Source organism: Lynx canadensis, chromosome D2 (genome assembly GCF_007474595.2).
Source record: "Lynx canadensis isolate LIC74 chromosome D2, mLynCan4.pri.v2, whole genome shotgun sequence".
Classification (NCBI taxonomy): Eukaryota; Metazoa; Chordata; class Mammalia; order Carnivora; family Felidae; genus Lynx; species Lynx canadensis.
In genome coordinates this window covers 20,330,639-20,355,919 of record NC_044313.2, presented here as the reverse complement: position 1 = coordinate 20,355,919, position 25,281 = coordinate 20,330,639, and the positions used below count along the sequence as shown (strand labels likewise).

The window sequence follows — 25,281 nt, the reverse complement described above, 5'->3', positions numbered from 1 at the left end:
TCATCTTTCAAAGCCATCCAAATCCAAGATATGGTTTAAGATTTAATGAAACTAGTTTTAAAAAGAACCAGCCATACAATGACATAATCAAAACTAATCAGATGTATGTGCATTAATATGGAAAAACAATTTGGATATACTCCCAAGTTAAAAAACCAAATTGTATAATAGGTATAGAATGACCCAATGTTTGTGCATGATGTGTGTATGTGTGCATATGCGTGCATATACATTTTCTTTTTTATGATTAAGGAGGTTAATTATAACATCTCTCAGATATTAAAATCATAAACTCATAAGTAGAAAATATTCACATATTAAAAAAACTTTCCTCAGTTTCAGAGAACTTAAATTCGAGTTTCGAATTGATAATCTCATCTTGATAGTAGAGAAGAGGAAGACGTACTTTTGGAAGTTACTAATTAATCCATCAAAATAAACACAACTGCAATTTTCTAACAGATTAAAAACTACATTTAGGTTGTGGGGCGCCTGGGTGGCGCAGTCGGTTAAGCGTCCGACTTCAGCCAGGTCACGATCTCGCGGTCCGTGAGTTCCAGCCCCGCGTCGGGCTCTGGGCTGATGGCTCAGAGCCTGGAGCCTGTTTCCGATTCTGTGTCTCCCTCTCTCTCTGCCCCTCCCCCGTTCATGCTCTGTCTCTCTCTGTCCCAAAAATAAATAAAAAAAAAAAGTTGAAAAAAAAAAAATTAAAAAAAAAAAAAAAATACATTTAGGTTGTATGTACACAACACTGTCAATTCAAAAGGTTTCCATTTCTAATGTTCAGTGTTAAATTCAGACTGGAAACGGTTATCTCTTTTTTTCACTTGTTTTTAAATGAAGTATAATTGACACACAGTTATGTTAGTTTCCACATACATATTCTTACATACACATATATTCATCCTACATGTTACTGAGTACTGAGCACAAAGAAAGAAGTTGGAGGAAATATAGAGCAGATTAGTAGCTGCATCTCCAGCCTATGTCTTAGGTTGTTCCTTCAAACAGCAGGCCCTAAGACAAGGACATGCATGTCAATGGTTTATTGGGGGATGGCCCCAGGAAATGCTGGTGGGAGAAAGGGAAAGTCAAACCAAAGGAAAGGAAGAAAATAAAGGGTCCTAGAACAAGTTACCATGGTGGGAAGTGGGGCTTCATCCCGCTGAGCAACCCCATAAGACAGTATAGACGACACCCCAGACATCCCAGCCAAGGGTTGAAGAGGTCTGTCCTTCCATGCCCAATCATGATGGTCTGAGGCCCTGGGGGCATTAGCTCTGCAGACTTTGGGAAGCTTGCCCCACACAGGAGAAAGCCCAACTGGGGCACCAGGGTGGCTCCATCGGTTGAGCGTCAGACTTCAGCTCAGGTCGTGATTTCACGGTTCGTGGGTTCGAGCCCCGTGTGGGGCTCTGTGCTGACAGCTCGGAGCCTGGAGCCTGCTTCAGATGCTGTGTTTCCCCCTCTCTCTGTCCCTCCTCTGCTTGCACTCTGTCTCTCTCTCTCTCTCTCAAAAATAAATAAAAAATTTTTTGAAAAAAGAGAGAGAGAGAAAGCCCAAGGACGGGGAGTTGCAGGCACTTGCCACAGAACACTGTGAACAAGTGACGAGACATGAGGACTGAGGCGCTATGGGGGAGACACCACACAACGTATGCTACAGGGTAGACCATGGAAGACTCACTTTCGACAGTATACTCACCAAAACACTGGATTTCCTAGAGAAAAGCAAGAGAGGCTTACAATTAAGTCAGACAATATGTGCGGAGGCCAGGGATCACTCCTCAAAGGGGACCGTCTATCTGGAAAACGCCTGCCCCAAAGGCCACCAGCCCTGGAGATGAGCTCGCCTAACACGCAGCGTGGACAGTGCTGTGAGGAAAGAGCCAGCCGAGACAAAGCACATTTTGACCTTTTATTCACTGATCATAAATACAGTCTCATGAATCAAGGTGATCATGAATAATGTACTAGCACCTGAAACTTGGTCACCCCAGAGCAAGCGCTCAGTGCTTCACCATCACTAGCCAGACAACTCACTGCGGCTGATCAGGGCATCTCCCTGCATCGGCGTTTGGCTTTGTGGGGATCCTCCTTCTGGTGCCGCAATTTTATTCTCGGCTCGTTCTCAACAATTTAAAAAATCATAAAAGATTGAGTGTTTGCAAGAAAATATCAAAGAGGATCAGAAGATTTTCAGTTCTTCTTAGAATCTCAAAGTAAAAAGGGGAACTAAGGAAGGAGAGGGAAGGGGACAGATGGCAGGGATCCGCCAGGTTTCTTCCCTTCCTCAGAGCATTTTACAAAAACAAAAACCAGGGAGGCATTAACGCTGTTTGGAGATGGGTTGCGTCTCTCTGATGAGCCACTCGAGGGCTTCCTGGCGGCCCTGTTTCTGCAATTCCTTCCCAATCACATCCCTGCAGGTCAGGTGGTAGTTGTTGAGCCAGTCGCACTGCAAGAGGGGAGAAAGAAGAATGTGGTATTCACCATCACACCTCTCCCAGAGGCTAAACGGGCAAACGGAGAGGTGTGGCCCATGTGCGGAGATCACAAGTTGAGAGCAGAGATGCACAAAACTCCCCCCCACCCCGTTCAGGGACAAGTGACTTCTTTGTGCTCTATTTCCCTGGAAATCGACAGGACAAGGCCACATCGCTTATGGTAAAATGCTCCTAGAACAGTCTACATACAGCATGTGGACAATGACTGAAGGAGCAGTAAACACCTGAGAGCAAGTCACGGCCTTGGCTTCCCTGAGTGCAGAGTAACCTGTAACCAGGTATCCTCTCAACAGGACCCCTGGAAGCCATACGCGCAGGACATCATAAGAGGGATGGGCAGGGGGGTCTGGTGGGTCCTTCACTCACCCATGTGGCCTCATTCCCGTACACCTGGGCCATCTCTGGGTGGCAGCGGAGGGGAAGGGTGCCTACCCTAGACGGCTGCTAAGATTCCTGCTAAGAGACACACGTGAAGGTGTCCCACCAACACACGGGCTTTCCTGTCCTAAGTCCACTGACAAAGCTGAATAAACTAGAATCAGCTGAGCGCACGTGGGTCTTGTGAGCGTGGCTGTCTAGATGAACCCAAAACCTTGGGTGGCCAAGGACTGTGGCGCCACAGGGTGGGGTGGGGAGCTCAACTTTCCAACACTCAACTGAATGTGGCCACCGCCTCAGGAGATTTTTTAAAAGACGTAAGGAGGAAGGAGGTCTGATCCACAAGACCTGAGGGCCAAAGTTCTGCAGCCACACAAGGGTGAACTCTCCCCTCTGGGGCAGGGCGGTGCGAAGGCTGGAGGGAAGCAAGTTCTACCCAGAGGACAGCCACCCATTCTCTCCACTGTCCAGGAAGTGGGTCTGACCAGACGCTCAGCCGCAGCAAGGCTGGAGAGACTACCACCACCACCACGCAGTTGTTGTAATGAGCCAAACACCACGTGGGGAGGCAGTGGTGTTACAGAAGCACAGGCCTCAGGACTACAGTCTGCACCAGGTACCAAACACCAGCTCAGGGTCGAGATGGGCACACAGATGCAGTGGTATTGCCACCTGGCTTTGACCCCGCCAGGGCTCCACTCCCCACCGATAAGAACCTACTAGCTCCTGCTGGAGCTGGGGAGCGGGGGAGGGTGTCAACAGCCAGCCAACTGCTGTGGGTCAGCAGTGAGGCCGGGCAGGGCTACAAGACAGCCCGCAGTCCAAAGCGGCCAACCCCGGGGCCAGGAGGAAACTCCCAAAACCCTTTCAGTTTGTGCACACAGCCTCCGTGAGGCCTGACCAACTTCCCTAAGGCCCTGAAAACCTGCCGCTGCCCACGTTCACGAGCAAAGTCCTCAGCTGCCATCTGGTGACAAGTGATGGGAATGCAAGACCGAACCCAAAAAGCCCCTAAAGTAATTGTTAAGACAGTCTGTTTGGGAGACGGGAAAGGGCGTGACCAAGTATTTTAAAAGCCAAATGGACAGAATCTGGTTGTGGGGTACTACTGTGCCTTCAGACAGAACGAAGGCCCAGATTCATTAAGTGGTATATGGAAAGATGTTCTTTGGCCAAAAGAGATAATAAATGTACTCTGCCTGGTATGTTAAGTACATCTACTGTTATCTGTAGAAACTTGCTTATGATCTAAGGGTAAGAAGATATTATCTGCCCTATAAAAATTGACAGAAGGAACAGTTCAGTGAATTGGCTATGCAAGGTATGGTAATGAACCACAGATTAAGACAGAGCCACTGGGGGCGCCTGAGTGGCTCAGTCGGTTATATGTCGGACTCTTGATTTCGGCTCAGGTCAGGATCTCACGGTTTGTGAGATCAAGCACCAGATCAGGCTCTGAGCTGACAGCGTGGAGCCTGCTTGGCATTCTCTCTCTCCCTCTCTTTCTGCCCCTGCCCCGCTCATGTGCACACGCGCATGCACTCTAATAAATAAACATTAAAAAAAAAAGAAAACCCACTGGTCTACGTCCAATGTCATGGGGTGGACTGTGAGGTTAACAAAACTCTTTCTCCCTCAAAGAAGAATGGTCTCACTCAACCTTCTTCATGCACTATTTCCCTGGATAAAGCAGAACGTCATTGGGAGAAATGCCTCCTGATTAGTTCATTTTATCTAGACGGCAAGGATTGCAAACCCTGGGTACAGGGTAGGAAGCCACGGCCTTGGTCTTCCAAGAGAGTAAAGTGACTTATTACTGAACAGTCCCTCGCTAAGACCCTGGAAGCGGTACCCAAGGCCACGGTAAGAGACAGTGGCTCCTGTGGTCACAAAGGATTTAAGCAGGGTGGCTTCCATGCCCACCTAGTGTTCTTGTCCCCTTTCACGTTAGCCATCCCCTGCAGAGGCTGGAAAAGACCCCTACAATGCTGGAGGGACTCTTCCCGCCACAGACACAGCTGACATTGCTGCTAACAGGCTGTGTCCCGTCCAGCACCCTCTACAACCACATCAGTAGGACTCGTTTAGGTGCTGCGAGTGGGAATGTCTGGCGGGTCAAGGGCACTGACAGTTAAGCACAGATGTCTACACTAAGCAGGAGGTAGATGACATTTTCTGTCACCCATCTGTGAGCTGGATGAGGCAGAAGAGGCTTCTACCTGCAGGAATTCCATCCCACAGTCCAATAGAAGGGGCCTCCTCAAGCCTGAGGCACTTTTCTCCAGGGCCGAGCATGAGGCCTAGGTGTACGCCACTGAGGATGCCTAAAGAGGCACTTCAAGTTCCCTGGAGTGGGGTCAGTGGCTGCTTTGAGTGATAAAAACGTATTCCTATAGAACCTACCACACTTGTCCTGACTTTGGCTCCCATCAATCATCTGCCTTTGCAGGGACTTCTGACCACCTACCCTGCTCTGGAACTTGTGTCCTTCTGACTTCTGTCTTCCTGGCTTGGGAGCAGTTTTGTCTGTCCAGTGTTGACCATTCCTGCCCTGTCTCTGACCCCTCTCTGCTCTGATGTTGATCACCTGGCCTGATCCCTCAAGGCTTACTCCAGGTCCTGGTGCCTGTCACCTCACCTGGCCGTGTGGGCCTGGGGACCCACCAGAGGACTTGAAGGGGTTTCAAGACCTGTTTCCTTCTGAGCTTGACAGGTGAGCACTATTGTGCTCCTAGCTTTGTGAAGAGTTTCACAGCCCAGAGTGACCGGAATAGTAGCTACCACCTCTCTCCTTTCTGTGTGGAAACTGGGCATATGACAATAGACTTTGCTTTTCATGCCCTTAATGTTTCATTCAACATTAGAAAACAATCTGGTATGCGCAATGGCCAACAGGCCCTTCCACCCATCTGGCTTCTCACAGGGGAGACACATGGCCCACGGTTTGCTAAACACGCCTCAGCACAGATATGGCTCCTGCCCTCATGGAAAGCAATGGCAAATTATTCCCGCTCACGAAACCTTACAGCCCCACAGTAGTGCAGGGAGGACCCCTACCTGGAGAGCCAACAAATACAGGAAAAGCACCTACAGACCACAGGAGACCTAGAATCTTCAGACTCAGGTGGCACAGACCTCTCAATTACAAAGTGAGAACAGACTAGAGAGCATAAGGTAGCTCCCCACCCCCACTTCCACTCTGTCACCTCCAAGCCACCCTCATTACCTCTTTGTCTGTAAGAGAATCCACATCTATCATTTTGGTCTGTATCGGAACCAAAGTTAAAGGTTCAAAGGTCAGGCTTCCCCGGTTATTGAAGTTGTACTGTTGGAAAAAGAAGAAAACAGAAGCTTTTACTTCTCCCTCTCACAATGAACCACCATGAGGTCATTCCCGCCAGCCAGGCCCACCCCTCAGGGCCAGGTGTGACTGGGAACCAAGAAGGGGTCAGAGCATTTTCAATCGGCCCAGGAGGCACGATGAACCCAGCTGACGCGACTGTCCAAAAGCTGCTCCGCTGTGCAAACAGCAGCCATCAGAAGCCAAGGGGCTCTCAGCAGCAGGTCCACAGGCTAATGTCCACAGTGATGGAGAAGTAAGGAAACAACATGGCGGTGTCTGGATGAGAGGCATCACTGGTTTTGGTTCTCAAGACTCTACGGCGTATAAGTGCCCGACACCACTTTTATTTAACAGTTAACCGCGTGGCCTGTCCTGACCTGCTAGTCTCATCAGGTGACACATAACAGGTTTGTCCATCCTACATAGTATGGAATGGCCACGGCACCTGAGGGCATGCTGGGTCTCTGTTCCTGGCAAGGCCTCTGGGAGTGAGAAGAGAAGTCACTCTCACAGACAGTGACTTCAACATGCAGATCCCTGCAGGCTTAAGAAGCCACTTCTCTCCAACTGTTTGATTTCCAGTCACTCACTGAAGAGGAGTAAGCAGGTCTTCTAGGTAAAGCCTAGCACCTGACGCCCTGCATCCTCTTGTAACAGTGATGGGGAGAAGGAGGAGCCCCTATCCTCTACAGGGCACCGGACCTATCTTCTCGCCAGCCTGTGGGGCCTGACCCACAGTATAACTCATGGCTCCTCAGGTTTACCCAATAAAAATCATCTAGGGAATTTGTTGAAAATATAGTTTCCTGGCCCCAGCTCTGGGTCTGGGGGTCTGGGAGGGGCCTTTAAACAAGCACCTCCCCCACCCCCCGCCCCTGTAGAGGAAGCATCATGACAAGAAGCTGCCTCTAGCAAACTCAGACCCAAATCACATCCAGCAGGGGCCTGCCTGGGGCTCCATGCATTCCAGTTCTGGGTCCCAGTTCATGAAGAATTTTCTTTTTGGCTTTGCAGAGGAGAGTGATTTCTAGGAAACTCTCCACTATGGGAAGGAAACTCCATTTCAGCTCCAAAATGGCACACTCTTGGCTCCAAAAACAAACATCTTTATCTTCCCTCATTAGGAAATAATGAAAATTTTACAATAAATAAATACATAACTACCTACCTTGGTCTTCACAGGGACCACCAGGACAACATTTTCAATGCGAATTCCAAAAGCCCCATCTTCATAATACCCTGGCTCTAAAAGACACCAAACCCAGAAATGAGAAGCAGCCCATGATGAACGTGCACATGACCACTCCTGGGATGACAGCCCCACCCTGGAGGGGGAGAGGAAACAGGTGAACAGTCCCCTCAATCCAGGCCCAAGAGCCCAGAGATGCCTCCTCCTCCTACATGGCCACTTTCAATAGGTCTTCGAGGAACAGAAAGGAAGGTTCTGAAGTCCCTGAGTACAATAACAGGATCCACCACAGAGATCACAGCGCATATTCATAAGCCATAATGATGCACGCATTACAATATATTCACAGAGATCTGTTAATGACGTGGGAAAAGGAAGTACATTAAGAAAGCAGAATACAAACACTATGTCCAGTATAATCTGAATGATTAGAAAAAAGATATATACACATATGAAAGACCAAAAGCTAATACATCAAAATATTAAGTAGCATTTCCTATGGATGGCTGGATTACAAATGATTTTCATTTTCTTCCATATGCTGTTCCACTGTCTCACTTTTTCTAATTTTTTTTTAACGTTTATTTATTTTTGAGAGAGAGAGAGAGAGAGAGAGAGAGAGTGAGTGTGTGAGCAGAGGAGGGGCAGAGAGAGAAGGAAACACAGAATCCAAAGCAGGCTCCAGGCTCCGAGCTGTCAGCACAGAGCCTGACACAGGGCTCGAACTCACGAACCACGAGATCATGACCTGAGCTGAAGTCAGATGCTTAACCGACTGAGCCACCCAGGTGCTCCCCATCTCACTTTTTCTAAAATGAACACGTGTCACTTTTATAATCATAAGAAGTTGTTCTTAATTCAAGGAGACAAGAGGGGGAAAGTATATCTAATTTACTTTAAAATAATTAAGTATAAGAAACAACAGAGAGTGTTCAAACAGGCTCAGAGATCCATGCATGCACTGGGTGAGAGGGACACATACCGTCGGTGACGATCATGCCTGCTTCCAACGGCTCATCAGAGAACGTTTTATAACTGATGCCACAAGGACCCTCATGAACATTCAGGAAAGACCCAACACCATGTCCCGTTCCGTGCAAGTAATCCAGGCCAGAATCCCATAAAGCTGAGCGGGCAAATGAGTCAAGAAGGTGTCCTGAAAGACACATAAGAACCACTTGATGCTATTTGTCCAGTACTTTTTCAATTTGCAAAGCACTTTAGAGATTAGATTTATTATGTTTGGCTCCAGAAGGTGAAACAGAAACCAGCGTGTAAAAGTTACTGGAGGGTTCTGATTTCAACCTGGCACAAGGAAGAGCTAACAATCAGAGCTCCGGAGGACGGCCGCTCCCCAGCCAATCAGAGCTCAGTCTGAAGCCAGAGGATTGTTTGTCCACGAAGCCAGCAAGGGGACGGCCGCCGGCAGCAGCTGAGGGTGTTGGCGATAGGGACATTCCCTTCCCAGTTCTGGGACCCGGAGGTTTCAGGATTAAAACCAGACTGCAATAAAAGGGATGCCCAGGGAGATGAGTGCAGGCTCCATCTAAGATTCAAGGTCCAGGTGTTGTCAACTCCCTGTCCAGTGCCCCATCCATCGGTCCTCAAGCAAACTGGCATATATCTGAAGTCAGGTTCCCAGTAAAATAAATCCCGACAAGGATCCCAACCAGGAGGCCCTGGCCCAGCACTGCAGGGCAGAAGGAGGCTGCACCAACTTCCGCTTGGGCCCTGAGGCCTTCACGCCCGGCTGCACTCTCCTGGGAGCCACGTTTATGTGTCATCCGACACCTGAAGTGGTCAGGAGAGAGGTATACAGCCGACATCAAGCCCAAACCTCAGCCTGCTCCCTGGGAGGCCCTCTGAGCTCAGTCAGCGGGTCCAGGAGACTCACTTCCTGCGGCACACCCGCCTGCCCTGGACGGGCCTGAAGGGACTGGGGCTGACACGACAAGAAAGGACATGTTCTTCCACTCACATTTAGACACGTTTGGTGTCTGAACAAGAACCAGCCTGTCACATGACAGAAGGAACCACCTACCTTTGGTTCCAGTTGGAAAAACGGCTGCGCTCACAGCTATGTGGCCCTTGAGGACATATGTGAAGCATTCCTGCCAAAGAAAACCCAGGGGGCGTGTTGCAGAACCGGGACAGAGGTGTTAGTCCTGTAGTTTTCCAGCAGTTCAGAAAACCTTGCTTCTGAAGGCTTTTAGCAATACCACAGAGAAAATCAGAGTGAAAAGAAAAAGAAATCTGGTGGAAAAAAAGCTTGGTCATAGGACCAATTTTCCAGAAAATCTTGAAATTAAATTGAGTAAAAGAGAACTGTCAGAGACACGATCCCACAGATCCTTCCCTGGTAATGAACATTCCAATATACTCTGAGCACGAGAAAGCCTGGGAAAGTAGGAGAAAGTACTGGTGAAGCCAGCTGACATTTCCCGAGCGACTCCTCTGTGCCAGGCATGGTAGTAAACACTGATCATTTAATCCCACACTTCATGATGGAGATGCTGTGGTCATCCTCACTTGACAGAGAGATTAACCAGCATGCTGGGTGGCTCACTTCATAAGCAGCAGCATCTGGCCTTGAAGCCAGGCGGTCCTGCTTTGGCCTCTGTGCCCTGACCAATGTTATACTCAGGGGTTATCCCTAACTGCCTGGATGAAGAAAGTGCTGCTTGGAAGGTTAAGGGTTTGCTGGTAAGGTGCAGAGTTAGGACTAAACCCATACTCTTCAGTCTGGTCTGGAATTCTTTCTCCAGAACAAAAAGAGTCACACCAAAGGTATATGGACCCAAGGTCAAACTCCTCTGAGGTGCTCATGCCTACAAACAGATGAGGCACAGGACCTGAAGTATGAAGCTTGCTCTGCTGCACTGCCTGAAACTCTCTTCCTTGGATAAACTTCCTGCAGAAGTTCCCAGAAAAACAGATTCACTGAGAATCAACCAACATTCACTAGGTAGTGACTGATCCGGGAACTTGCAAGGTTCATGGAACCTTTACAACCAGCCCTGGAGGCAGGTACTCTTATCCCCATTTCTGTGGATGTGTCTGTGTGCTTTACTCAGGGTCACAGAGCCAGTAAACAGCAGAGAAGACCTCAAGTCCAGACTCTAGACTCCTGGTGCACATCTCTCTACCTCACTGCTATCTCCTCCTTTCCAGGCCAGACAGACCAAAAAGTGAGCAGTGTGTATCATTTCAGAGGGTTCCTACAGCTAAGCCTATAAATGGAAATGCTGAACTTGAAAAAAGAAGGGGGTGGCTTTCAGAACCAAATCTAGATGCTGTTTGTAAAAAACGTACACTTCACTACCTCATTCCCATCCCTAGAGATTTCCTGACTCAAGAGAATACTACTGACGCTGTTAAACTTGAATCTGAGTTCCTTGACCTTAGCAGACAGAATGCTTTTAAAATGTCTCCAGTAATTAATTAAATGGACATCATAAAGCAGATAAGCCTGACTCCACAGTAATGAGCTATTTTACTATCCCACATACAAATTTTACTTAGTTACACAATTCCTTTTCATAAAAGCAATGCTCTTACGAAAGCAGAGAGGCCCTCTCAAGTTTTCTGCTCCACCTTACCTTCTCATAGGCCGTAGGGGTCCCAAAATGCATGGTCCGTGTCACATCTGTGGTTCCATCCCTTTCCAGAAGAAAGGACAAATTAGTTTTCACTCCAAATAAGCTTTTGCTCAAATATGAGGTAGGTGAGGCCACTGCTGGTGGCCACGTAAAATAGTGCAGCCACTTTGGAAAGTAATCTTCAGCTCCTTAAAAGGTTATAAATATGGAGTTACCACATGACCCAGCAATTCCACTCCCAGGTAAATGCCCAAGAGAAGTGAAAATCTAAAAACCTGTATACAGATGAACATAAGGGAAGGGAAGCAAAAATCACAAGGAGGGGGACAAAACATAAGAGACTCTTAAATACAGAGAACAAACTGAAGGTTGCTGGAGGGGTTGTGGGTGGGGGGATGGGCTAAATGGGTAAGGGGCATTAGGGAGGACACTTGTTAGGACGAGCACTGGGTGTTACACATAGGGGACGAATCACTGGAATCTACACCTGAAATCCTTACAGCACTATACGCTAACTAACTTGGATGTAAATTAAAAAATAAAATAAAATAAGAAAAACCTGTATACAAACGTTCATAGTAGCATTATTCATAAAACCCAAAAGGTAGAAACAACTTGAATGGCTATCAATGGATAAACAAAATGTGGTATCTATACAATGAATATTACTTAGTAATTACAAGGAATAAAGTACTGACACACACTAGGTCACGAATGAACCTTGAAGACAGAAGCCAGACAGAGAAAGCCATGCATTATATATAATTCCATTGATAGGAAATGCCCAGAATAGGCAAACCCGTAGAGAGAAAGTATAGTAATGGTTTCCTAGGTAGGAGAAAACGGGAAGTGACTGCTAATGGGAATTGGGTTTTTTTCTAAGGGTGATGAAAATGTTTCAAAATTGCTTGTGGTGATGGTTGCACAATTCTGTGAATATACTAAAAACCACTGATTGTATACTTAACGTGAGTAAACTGTATGGTATGTGAAGTATATCTCAATAAAGTCGCTTAAAAAAACTCAATGAGACAAAGTAGGAATGCAAGGATGGCCTCATGTACCGAGAGTAAACTCGTCAGGCCCTGACACGCACAATGCGAGGACTGTTTCATGGGAGACGCTGTCACTGGGGTCATAAACGAGGGGGAAGAGGACAAAGTAAACAGGAGGCTGCTTCTATCAAAAGAAGGCCGGGGCGCCTGGGTGGCTCAGTCAGTTAAACGTCCGACTTTGGCTCACAGTTTGTGAGTTTGAGCCCCGCATCTGGCTCTCTGCTGTCAGCACAGAGCCTGTCTAGGATCCTCCATCCCCGCTTTGTCTCGGCCCCTCCCCCATTTATGCTCCTCTCTCTCTTTCTCAAAAGTAAACATGAAAAAGAAAAGAGAGAGAGCCAACCTCCAATTCCTCCCATCAGGACAACAAAAGACTGAACCCTAAAAATACCCAAAGGTATCTCTTAGAACACACTAATCCATACCTGTGACACAGAAAGGATAACTTCTAGAATCCTGCTAAAATTTAGAAGTGAACCAAAATTTACACCAGTAGCCAAATAATCTCAACACCCTCAGTTCTAGGCTGTTATCATGAATACCAACCCATGTGTCCCAAGGCTAGGCTGTGGTTTCCATGCACGGGGCGGAGCTCACTTAAAGATCAGGCTCCCCCTCAGCCATGGTCCCAACTGCAGTGGGAAAGGAGCATTTAAAAGGCCTTGCTCGTGCCCTCTTCATGCAGACAACACCTGTTCCAGCTCCCTCTCATGGCTTCCACATCGAGACCCAACCAACTCTTGGGTTCTCCTCTGAGAAACTTTCTAGAGGATGAGTGTGAAAAGGAGCAAGATGTGAAGATGAAAATTCAGAAATTTGGGGGCAACCTAGTTTCTCATTCATTCATTCAAAATTAATCCCTTACCTCCCAAGGCCCTGAGGCCACTACAAGTCCAGAGAGCTAGCAGGCGGTTTATGAGCTAGAGCAGAAGCCTTTCCAGTGGTTTTGAAAGCTTGCTTTCAGTTATTTATTTAGTATTTAACAACACTCGGCCAAGAACTAAACATTCCTATCAAACAGTCTTTTGTGGGAAGAGTCACCACTGGGCTCTTTCAACCATGGGTGGAAAAAAAGGACAAGACACGGGAACGAGTCCATTAGCGGCAGGTGCAGAGTGGGAGTCTCAGCTGAGTGCTCTCGGCTGGAGCCTGGCTTGCCCCCTATTCAACTGCTTTGACCCAACATCGTCAAGTTCTACGGCAGCCCTAGTTCACTTACTTGTATTGAGCTCCCGAGTCAATCAGGTACACCTCATCTAGCGACAAGGTCCTATTCGTCTCAGGGACTGGCCTAAGAAAGTTAATTAAAAATTAATTAGTCCACAAATGTAAACACTTCCTGAATCTGGGAGGGGGACAAATAAGAGTTCCTTATACTATTCTTACAACTTAGGTTAAGTCTGAAATTATATCAAAATTAAAAGTTACCAACTAAATTAATTATTCCAAATAATTTAATCTTCTAGAACTAGTCAAAGACCCAGTCGACCTATCTCCCCAACTGGATAAAGAGATCAAGAGAAGGAAGAACAACATATCTCTTTATATCTAGCTCCATGTGTGCTTGGAACAAAAAAGATGTTCATGAAATAATTGTAAAAGTTACAAAAATAATAATCATTAGATGCAGCAGGACCAAGTTAGAGTCCTCAGAACTGGGAATATAGCAGCCAGGAGTCACTTGTCTCTGGGTGTGGGGGTCCCAGGCCCCGGCCTCAGCCTCCATGTAACTCCCTCAGTCCTGACCCCATCAGGAGCCTCCCCACTTGCTTCCTAGGCCACCAGACAGGCAGGAGGTAAATTCCTCAATTTGGGAGGAAACCTAAAGGGATTTTTACTGGGAAATGAAGTAGATCACGATGTTCTTACGCCAAAGCACTTTTTCTAAATGAACATGAAGCACTTTTAAAAAGTGATCTGATTTCCCCAGGCCACTTCCAGACAGTGTCACTGCACTGGGAAATGCTACAACGAATAATAGCACTGCAAGTCTCTGCCCTGCCGCTGAGAGAAGGACTCCTTCATTTCCAGGCACCACCCCCTCTCCAGCACTACGGGCATCAGTGGCTACTCGGGCCGAACGACTGAAAAAGACAACCAGACATGGAAGCAACGTCCTGCTTCTCAACAGGCTTCCAGCAGCCCATTGTGAAAACATGCCAGAGTAGAAGCAGGCTTCTCCCCCATTTGATCGGAGTTCTTTTTAATGTGTTAATTACATGTAAAATTCTAGGATAGTATCCAGCCAAGAAATTCATCACCTGAATTAAACATAAGACAAAAACTGGAGTCCTTTTGATATTTTAATTTTGGAACAGAAGCATTAATACGGGAGAGCTGCACAATCACAGCTGTGACTGTCTCCCACACAGCTTCAAAATCTGCCCCAAGACTAAAAGCTCTAAAAGCAACTATTAAAAGGGGGTGGGGGTGAATCTCTGCCCAAGTACAGCCCAGTGAGACAGACCAAGTGATCTTCCCCCAGACTGTGCATCTCAGACATGGAGCAAAGAACTCAGAATGTCCAACACAAGGCAAATCCATTCAACTGGGCAATTCTGAAAGCTGAAGCCCGATAACCAAGCCAAGTTCCATTTCCCACCATCTCCACAGACAGATCAGTCCTAAACTTATCAGTGCCCCTCCCATCTCACAGTGCAGGGAATGCTCAGCTCTGTGAGTCCACAGGCTCTTATAGGTCATCTGCTAAAATGCCTCATAGGCTGGGTGCCAAGCCCACAAGGAGGGAAGAAAGGGTGCTGATTATCTCCCTAACCACAATAGTATGCTCAACAACCTCATGATAAGTTTTCTGGTATGGAGTGATGGAGCTCACAAAGATGTCGGGACTCCTGCATCAAGATGGCTGCCATTATCAAGAAAGACAAACACTGATCACCATGATCAAGAGCTATGAACACAGCTTCTGTAGACACAGAAAGGAAATGGGGACAACCCATTTGACTACATCGTGAAGAATGTCAGTGCCATACACCTGAGCCTAAGTGGAGGCTCCCAAAAGGCAGAGAGTGGGAGATTGAGAGAAAACAAGACCTCATTTCACATATAAGAACAGCCTCAACAGACAACATGGGCGTGCGCACTGGGGCCTCTGGTAAAATAATGTCTCTCCCCTGCTCAGGCTCCTGTGCAGAAGCAGCAGCAAAGCCAGGCAGCGTGCTCCTCCGCATGCCTTACGCGTAGTGAATGATGGCGCCATTGGGTCCCGTACTGGAAATCGTTGGGAAGCTCAGGTCCACAAAGTCAGCCTGTTGTCTGGAACAGAAAGACACAGAGAGCACAGCGGCTTCCAGAATCTTATTGTGCCAGCAATCAGGGCCCTCTCAGCCTCATTTAAGTTGCCAAAGAAATGACCACAAGGTTCCTGCGCACACGGATCCGTACCTGCGAAATTCCTCAGCCTTGTCGGCAGCTGAGATCTCCGACACACCACCTTTGGGCACCTACAAGGAAGTTGCTCATAAGTCATCTGGAGTGATAAATTCACGTGTTTATTACATGTTAAAAGGGATGCATTAAAAGCTTATTTTTTCCTCAATTCCCATGTCCTGGCTGTCCAACCTATGGGACACAGCTGAGGTCTTGTCTTCAACAAGGAGGGAACTTTCTAAGACTCTTACCAAAGCAATCTAAAGTAGAAGGGTTTAGGGGCCCCTGGGTGGCTCAGTCAGTTAAGCATCCAACTTCAGCTCAGGTCATGATCTCACGGTTTGTGAGTTCAAACCCCATGTCAGGGTCTGTGCTGACAGCAGCCTGGAGCCTGCTTCAGATTCTGTGTCTCACCCTCTCTCTGCCTCTCCCCTACTTGTGCTCTGTCTCTATCTCAAAAATAAATAAAAAATTAAAAAAAAAATTAAAGTAGAAGGGTTTCTATCCTTTCAATTTTTCACTTAACTCTCTGCCCCAGTGTTATACCCTAAAACCTCCCCAAACTTAATCCATCTAAGTTGAAAAATTCAAAACCATCTCCTGCTAGGATATTGTCCTGCGAAAGTCATCCTAAATACGTAAAGAAGATAAATGAAAGATATTATTACAGGGTGATTAATAACGGCCAGAAAATTAAAAAGGATCTAAACACCTGAAAATAGGAGCAATGGCAAATTGGTCTAACCACTAAACGCAACCTCTCTGCTTGGATCCTTCTGTTTGTTAAATTTTTTTTATTCGAGTATAGTTGACACACAGTGTTATGTTAGTTTCAGGTGCACAACACAGTGATTCGTCATCTCTATTTATGCTATCCTCGCCACAATTGTAGCTACCATCTGTCACCTCACAATGCTTTTACAATTTGGATCCTTTTTTTAAGGCCTCAAAGCACATGGAAAATGCTCACGCTGTGGTGCTAACGGAATAAAATAAAATACAAAATCGTATGTATACACTGAGAGATGTGTAAAACTTACACAGAAGGAAAATAGCCAGAGAGAATAAAATAGTTACACACAGGGTGATACCCTTCTTCCAGTTTAAGCTACTTTTAAAGAATTGTTGGGGCGCCTGGGTGGCGCAGTCGGTTAAGCATGCGACTTCAGCCAGGTCACGATCTCGCGGTCCGTGAGTTCGAGCCCCGCGTCGGGCTCTGGGCTGATGGCTCAGAACCTGGAGCCTGTTTCCGATTCTGTGTCTCCCTCTCTCTCTGCCCCTCCCCCGTTCATGCTCTGTCTCTCTCTGTCCCAAAAATAAATAAACGTCAAAATAAATAAAGAAAGAAAGAAAGAATTGTTTATATAATATTTAAAGGGAACATGTGATTGTTTAGTAATGACACAAAGAAATCCTCCTGCTGTCAACCATAAGGAATGAAAGGGCAAGAAACTAATGGCCAAGAGTCAATTTACTATCAAATAAAAAGTTTTAAGTCTTAAATTGAAGTACACAAAGATCTTTTTCTCTTAATATAATCAGCTTGCCTAGAATATTATTGTGAGTCATTTTTCCTCATAATGAAATTCCACTCAGTTATAAGACAATGCCTTGACCCAAAAAGGATCCTCTCTGTGGAGGAAATTCTGTCTTCATCTGTGTTACTATTTTCTACAATTAAAAAAACTTCTAAATACACACACACCAAATTTCCAGAAAGAACTACCAAAAGTAAGGACTAAAATTAGATCAAGACCTTACACCTCGTGGTCACCAGAGCATTGGAGGTGCCACGGTTTGAATCGCATGTTGAGAACTTCTGAATAATCTACATCCATGTGTTAAAACAAGACGAAGAACCAACCTCTTTCTCCAGCCAGTTAAAGAGTTCACAGAGGGCAACAGCATCTTTAATCTGTGCAAAGAATAGAGACAATTTTTTTTAAGTTATTACTGAAAATCAGCTGGGCAAATTCAGTGCCCAGCCCTAATGTGGTTCTGAGAAAGCCGGACCCATCGGGCACAACCAGGGAAGGGCCTGCCGAGAGCAAAGGCAAATCCCTCAGTGGATTCACTCCTGCCCTCCAGAGGCAGGAAAGACAAGCCACTGGCAAATGCCATCTGTGGGCCTCAAATCTTTCTAGACCCACCTTGAAACATACCTTGGGCCTTTTAAGAGGCATCACCTTCTTCTTCTTCTCCATCATCCTCATCATCGTCGTCGTCGCCTTTTTTGTGTTATACATTGTACTTTATAAAGATCTAGCCCACTGAGTATTCTACTTCATTTTCTCACTAACGCTGGAAGGCTCAAAAAATTTCCGACCTTGTGCCAGGCTCAAAGCCACACAGCAGGTGAGGGACTGGGCCTTCCAACCACCATACACACCCCCTTTGCTCCGGCTGCTTTACTCACGTGAGCTCGCCGCATGCCTTCTGATTCGGCAGAATTCTTCACAGCTTTGGCGATGCAGATGGGGGTGTAAGGCATACAGCATCGATGATCCTAGGGGCAAAAGGCGTAGTATGGGAAACTGAGTCTGGCTCCACTCACCCAAGACCAAGGTAATCACCTCTTCACCCAGCACATCAAGACAGGTCACGTGAAGAGCTCCCATTCAGGACCCATGGAGCTGTGCCTGGGGATCGAAGTCCTGCCCCTTTTGGTTGATGACTCTGAGCACGACAAGAGGGGCTCAAACGCTTCCAAAAGGTAAAGTACATCAAACAAGATTATTTTTCTTCTGTCCCCCACATCTTCAGCTCTCTGGCACTGCTGGCTGCCGGCCATCAGGAAGACACTGCTTTTCAAGCTTCCATGGTCATGGTCAGAGTCCATTCACAGATCAAAGCTTGACTGAAATAACCCCTTTCTTGAAAAAGCACAAAGGAGGCTTTTTCCCACTGGGGACACACACGACTGAGGGAGGGCTCCTGCTCCTTCCCATCTTGCTCAGGGATCACAAATCACCTACTGTTCACGGTCTGATCGTAAAGGGCTGGGGAAGACCCTTCCCAATGAGAACGAGTCAGAGGCCAGCCCTGCACTCCGGGAGGGGGGTTTAGGATCACCTTGCACTCGCACAGAGCTTGTTGAAAGGCTTTCATTCCTTCTAGGCTCCTTATTCCCTCGCTCCTACGTGCATAGCCCTCATGAAACAGAGAAGGCAGGCATGGTCCCCTAACTTAGGTCAAGGAAACAAATCTCTGAGCAGATGAGTGTCACACAGTGTGAGAGTGGCAGGGCGTACTGGCAAGCCAGGTCTCAGTGGGCCAGGCCTGGGCTCTTTCCAGGATGGAGAAGAGAGGAGACCCCTGGGCTTGCTAAAGGGCACTTGGCAGCCAGAGGCTCCAGACAGGATGTTCGAAAAGGCTACAATCCAAGGTGGCTTGGATTCCAGTCATGCCCTGGGCCCTAGTTAAAATGAGAGGACAGGTGTTCACTGCTTAGAATAACCCAACAGGGGCTGAGTAAAGGGCAGGGGTATCACTATCATTTGACTTTCAACAAGTCCCCAACTTCCCAAGCCTCTCTGGGCCTCCAGTCTCCTTAGCTGTAAAACGTGGTGGGGGAGGAGCACACGCAGAGTAGTGTTTCCCAGATTTCTCCTACCACCTACACAGCTCTTACACCGGCTGCCAGCCCTCTAGACCTTTACTTACTTCTTTTCTTTAGACCATCTTTATTTAAAAAATGTTTTTTTAAATGTTTATTTATTTTGAGAGAGAGAGAGAGAGAGAGAGAGAAAGCACAAGCAGAGGAGGGGCAGAGAAAGAGGGAGACACAGAATCTGAAGCAGGCTCCAGGCTCTGAGCTGTCATGGGGCTCAAACTCACGAACGGCAAGATCATGACCTGAGCCAAAGTTGGACACTCAACCGACTGAGCCACCCAGGAGGCGCCCCTCTTTAGACCATCTTCAAATCAACTTAGTTTGTTAAATTCTGTCTTAAGAAACAATTTTTATATCATCATGGTCTCAAATACTAGAAATATTTTTTCTAGTATATGCTGAATTGCTTTTAAAACAGAGAATATTTAAATAAACCTAAGTATTAGTATATACCACCTAAAATCATCTCTCATGCCACACTCTGGACAACACAGGACTCAATGAGTTCTAAGGGCCCTCAGACTCTCAACATGGCTCTAGCCCAAAGGGCTCATCTAGGGAGAGGACATCTCTGATCTGACAATCAGTCCCCGAGATCTTCCAAAACAACCTCTGTTTCAAAGACAAAGCTGCATGATGCCAGAACTGGGAAGGGGCTGGCAGCTGGAATGTGGCCGACTTTGGATGGGCCTCAGCAGGGCTACCAACCTTGGGGATGGTCTCGCTTACGGCGTAGCTGGCCTTGTCGCTGACCCACACCTTCTCCCTTGGGGAGAGATTGGCACACAGAGCCTTGAGCTCGCCCAGGATGGACTTGTAGGGAAGCACCTGGATTCTGTATTCGGCTTCTAGGCCCAAGTCAAAAAGCAGATGCTCCTTCACATTGGGGGCATCTATGCGGTCACCATCAATGAAGAGCCTGCAGAGGGGCCAGGGGTGAGGCGACAGAAAAAGGAGGACACGTGAGTGAGGGGGGGAAGCACACACCCACACATACACAACAGGCTCCACCTTCTAGCAACCAAAACCAAGCAGTTCCCCTTCCTCCCCATTCCTTTCTCAAATCCTGCTCCCCAAACTGTGTCCCTATCCCCGTGTATGTTATCACCATCCACTCCATTCCCCCAGCCAGGACGTGGACACTGTCCCATCCCTCCACTAAGATCTTTGGGCCTACAGTGTAAATCCTGATCAAATCTGTCCAGCTTTGACCGTGGCCTTGCCTAGTCACCAGCCAGGTTCAGGCTGCCCCCATCTCTCTGCTGGATTATCACCAGAGCCTCCTAACTGGTCTCTGCATCCAGTCTTGCCCCAGCCAGCACAGTTTTCCCAACCATAGTATTCTTTATGATTTACAAACCTGATCATGTGAAAAAAGTCATTCAATAGCTCCCCAGTGTCCTCAGGATAAAGGTCCGAGCTCCTGGACACCGCTCACGGGCCCTCCTTTATGTGGCCCCTGCTCACCTTCCGGCCTCACACTCTATGTTCCCACCACACTGAACCACTCCAGGCCCTCCTCAGGCAGCGTGCTCTCTCCTGCCCAGAGCCACTGAAAACGTCATGCCCTCTGCTTAGACCACCATTCTCTTCACTCCCCGCTCACCTAGCCAACGCACATGTGCCCTCGATCTCTGCTTCGATATTACTTTCCCCAAGAGTCTCCTCTGATGCCCAAGTTTAGGTCAGGCCCCTCCTGTAACATCCATACCCATCCCACTGACAAGTCAGTGCCCACTTACATGCCCTGAAGCCCCTGAAGAGACATTCATCCCCCAGCTCCAGCCCAGCACCCTGTCTCATTCACCCTAGCACCCAATAGAGACCCTATCAACTTAATAAATGTTATCTGAATAAAGAGCCATCCAAATAAAAGAACAACTGCAGGAAGGCCACAAGCAATGCTTTAATACATAAAGTTTGACGGGGGGGGGGGGGGGCTTCCGGTGTCATTTCTGACCTTCCAAATGCCTGGGTTTATTTGAACTATGGACCCAAGACTGTATAACTGAGCCTGTACATCCCTTTGCACTGGCTGCTACAAAATTTAGAATCAAGTGTGTGGCCTGACCAAGACTTTGCAGCAGGAATTTTGTGAAATAGCTTCATTCTGGTTTTGTTCTGATGTCCTGCCTGGTTTGTTTGGTTTTTTTCCTATCTTCTAGTACTAGAGAGACTTTCATAGATTTCAAGGTATTTGGGAGATTAAGAGAGAGGCAGGATGTAAAAAAAATACCTGCTGCTAAGGAAGACAAGAAGGGAAAGGAAAGAGGAGTGGGAAAGGGAGAAAGCAGAAGAAAAGCAGTGCATCAGCGGGACGTCAGGTAGTGACGGGGTCGACCAGCAAGGGGAGACGGGGAATCTGAGGAGCTGTGAGGAAGGAAGGACTTTCCAGTGTGGCCCAACACTCACATGATCGTCTCCAATCCTATGATTGCATAGGAGAAAAACACCGGATTGTGCTCCACATCTGATCCTCGGAGATTGAACAGCCCTTAAAAAAAATAAATAAAAGCCCCGTCACTTGCCTGACTTGAGATTACAAGAGAGAGCCTGTAGGGGGAGGGAAACGCTTCAACATCCATGGAAGGCTTCCATGGAAGGATTCCGTGGCATCTCTCAGAAAAGCCGGAAACCTCACTTCCTGGTTCCACTTGGAGCTGCAGTCGCTCATGCCCGCCAAATGATGGCACCAAAACTGTTTCTTATGCTACCATATTGCTGTCCCGGGAACAGAATGGAAGTTAGTCAAAAAACAGGAGGATTACCCTCCAAAGAGTTGAAATTGTCCCCCTGGTGGTGACCTGCCAGACCCGGCCTTGCTGCAGCAAACTGGCATTCCCAAGTAAAGGGAAAGGAGCCAAGCACTCTCTCCCTTCTGAAGCAAACAACGTCCTGGGGTAGAAAGACTGAGACCCACCCAGGATGGTGAGGGAGCCCAACGAGGCCCTCCGAGGCCCTCCGGCTAAGAGTCAAGGAGCCCCGAGGAGGCGGAGCTTCCCAGCAGAGGAACAAAAGCAGGGAGTGAGTGGTGGTGGCTTTTAAGCCCAAGAATGAAGCCCATATCGGAGCCCACCCAAGGGTCAGCTATGATACCGAACTGGAGTGGAGGCCCACCTACAGCCAGTGTTAAAGGTGTTTGGGGAGATCACTGTATGTTTAAAGTCTGGGGAGATCATTGTATGTTTAAAAAACTAAAGTGGCCAGCAGAGAGAATAGCTAGGGTCTCAAAGCTTCCAGATGCCTAATGCTTGCTCTCCTGAAGAATACAGTACTTAAAAACTCCTAGTGAGAAAAGCTCTCCGTCTATTTTAAAATAATGGCTTCTCACAACAAAGCAATGAAGCTTTACCTATCAGACGAGCAGTTTAAAAATGACAGTACCAGGGCACCTGGGTGACTCAGTCGGTTAAGTGTCTGCCTGACTTCGGCTCAGGTCATGATCTCACAGTTTCTGAGTTCGAGCCCTGCTTCAGGCTCTCTGCTGTCAGCACAGAGCCTGCTTCAGATCCTCTGTCCCCCTCTACCTCTCTGCCCCTTTGCTGCTCTCTCTCTCTCTCTCTCTCTCTCCCTCTCAAAAAATAAATAAACATTACAAAAATTTTTTTGATAAAATTTAAAAAAATAAAAATGCCACTACTTGGGACTGGGAAGGGTGTGGCAAGACAGGCATGTTCCTATCCACTGTAAACAATTCTAGCAGGTAAATGGCAAGATGGGTCCAAAGGCCTACCACGTGCACACCCTCTAACCCATAATACCACCCCTGAAAGCAACCAGAAATAGAAGAAAATCATCAGAAACCAAGACACAGATTTTGATGCACTAAGATTTTGATGGCGGCATCATAATAAAATCATGAGAAAATCAAAAATAACCTAAGGTCATCCTTAAGGGAATGGGTAAAGTAAATTATGGTATAACCAACCATATGATGGGATATTTATATTTACTTAAGTTACGATTATATATGCTTAAAGTATGCTGATACTTTGGAAAAAAATCAAGCTTCAAAATTATATACGCACCAAATATTAACAGTGATGATCTCTGGGTAACAAAATTATAGGTGCTTTTTTTTCTTTTTCTTTTTACTTCCTCTACATTTTCCAGGTTTTCCACAATGGGAATGTGTTTTCTTAAAACCAAAGGGAGAAATTAATTTTATGTATGTTATTTTCCCTGATGTCGAGGTTATTAATTAATTAAGGATATAAGTCACTGACACATGTCAAGTATCACTGGTATCTGACAAAGTTTTGGGGCTGGGGACTGGAGACATAGGACACTGTGTAGTAGGGTCTCTTCCTCTAATGAGAAAATTAAAAAATGAGGTAGTGCCTCTTCTCAGTCACCCTGGGTCAAACCCAGTCAGAAAAGGAAGATGGAACAGGAAGATTCACCAAGATTCCTTCAGGTTCTAGAGGATGACAGGTACTAAACAATTGCATGCAGGTTGTTTAAGATCTAAAGATTCAGAAACTGCTATTGTATCAAAAAAGCTGGTGAAAAATATTTATAGTTCCTGAGTTTTCTGAGGTACAAATATTTCTAGAACATGGGGCGCCTGGGTGGCTCAATCAATTAAGTATCCAACTCTTTTAATTTATTTGTATTTTTTTTACGTTTATTTATTTTTGAGAGAGACAGAGACAGAGACAGAGAGAAACAGAACACGAGTAGGGGAGGGGCAGAGAGAGACACAGAATCTGAAGCAGGCTCCAGGCTCCGAGCTGTCAGCACAGAGCCCGACTCAGGGCTCGAACTCACAAACCACAGGGTCATGACCTGAGCTAAAGTCAACACTTAACCAACTGAGCCACCCAGGTGCCCCATAAGCTTCCAACTCTTGATCTTGGCTCAGGTCATGTTCTCACGGTTCATGAGTTCAAGCCCCATATCAGGCTGTGCGCTGACAGTGTGGAGCCTGCTTGGGATTCTATCCCTCTCTCTCTGCCCTTCCCTTGCTTGCTCTCTCTCTCTCTCTTTCTAAATAAGTAAATAAAAACAAAAATTTTTTAAAAAGAGAAATATTTCTAGAACATTCTCACTGTGAAGAACACAGTGGCCTACAGAAAAAGTACAGAGAAAAAAAATATCTCCTATGGTGCCACTTCTACAGCTATAAAGACACATGAATATTGACAGACACACAAATACTGACAGACATTAAGTGTTAGGAAGGAATGTCCTTCCTCAGAGGTGTCCCAGTCCTTAAGAGACTGCTCAGAGGTGGACATCCACCATAGATTTAACATCAGCCCCTGGCTGTAATACCACTTTGGGCAAAGCTACATTCCCCTCTCCCATCCTCTATAATTCTTTCTCCATCCTACTTGGTGCATCATATACCCATTTGGTGACATAAGTCTTTTGTTTATTCCCTGGCCACTCAGAAAGCTGATCTGCACAAACACACAGATTCCCAGAGAACCAAGGGAGAGACCGAGTAACATGCCCAAACAGTAAAGCCAGAGCACTCACACGCAATCTCATCCAGGGCAGTGACCACAAACCACACGACGTTCCTCTCGGCCATTTTCAACCGAAGGTCTGCAACCTTGTCCTTCCAGGAGACGCCTGCAAGAAACAAACGTGCTTGCGGCTCTGGCCCTGGTTCCAGGGACCCACGGGAGCCAACTGAAAGAACCCATCCCAAACATTCTGAGCCAGCACCACCTGTTATAGGGAGCATGTTGGTTGACCAAACAGGAGGCCTGGATTTAAGCCTCTGTCCAAACCTGTTGACTTTCAAGAGCCCTGACTGCCTCACTGACAAAATTAATACATTTGTTCATCCAACAAATGTCTATGAAGCACCTAGACTTCCCAGGCATAGATATCTGCCAGGCATTGTGCTGGTCACCATGGCTACAGCTCTGAGTTATACCCAGTCCCTGCCCTCAGGGGGCTTACAACCTAGATGGGAAGGCAAATAATTAAACCAGCAACAGTTACACTTCCGTGTAAGAACTGGCACAACAGCAGAGGCACAGGGAGCTACGAGAACATACTGCCCAGGAGGGAAAACTCACCCAGTCTTACAGGCCGGGGGAATACCACCCACTTTACGTTCTTGGAGCCGAGAGACTCGCCCTTTGGTGCTAAGACCTAGGTACTCCCTGCAATCTGACTCACTGGGACCACTACTTCTAAATCACACTTGCCCTGTCATAGCCAGGGCCTCCCTATGGCTCTCCAGATGGA

The 25,281-nt window shown here is 47.0% G+C and overlaps 1 protein-coding gene across 2 annotated transcripts in view; it reads right to left on the bottom strand.

Annotated features, from left to right (window-relative positions):
• Nucleotides 1-1,904: 1,904 nt before the first annotated feature.
• XPNPEP1 (X-prolyl aminopeptidase 1) overlaps nt 1,905-25,281 on the bottom strand; it is a 58,872-nt gene continuing 35,495 nt past the window's right edge. For both annotated transcript variants that reach the window (XM_030334726.1, XM_030334727.2), the window contains 14 exons: nt 24,559-24,654; nt 21,487-21,568; nt 19,783-19,993; nt 17,878-17,967; nt 17,326-17,376; nt 15,477-15,535; nt 15,270-15,347; nt 13,291-13,362; nt 11,017-11,077; nt 9,459-9,528; nt 8,400-8,573; nt 7,397-7,473; nt 6,112-6,210; nt 1,905-2,458 (listed from right to left, as the gene is read on the bottom strand). In XM_030334726.1, the coding sequence (XP_030190586.1) occupies nt 2,330-2,458; nt 6,112-6,210; nt 7,397-7,473; nt 8,400-8,573; nt 9,459-9,528; nt 11,017-11,077; nt 13,291-13,362; nt 15,270-15,347; nt 15,477-15,535; nt 17,326-17,376; nt 17,878-17,967; nt 19,783-19,993; nt 21,487-21,568; nt 24,559-24,654 (1,349 nt within the window). In that variant the 3' untranslated portion in view covers nt 1,905-2,329. The remainder of the gene's footprint in view (nt 2,459-6,111; nt 6,211-7,396; nt 7,474-8,399; nt 8,574-9,458; nt 9,529-11,016; nt 11,078-13,290; nt 13,363-15,269; nt 15,348-15,476; nt 15,536-17,325; nt 17,377-17,877; nt 17,968-19,782; nt 19,994-21,486; nt 21,569-24,558; nt 24,655-25,281) is intronic.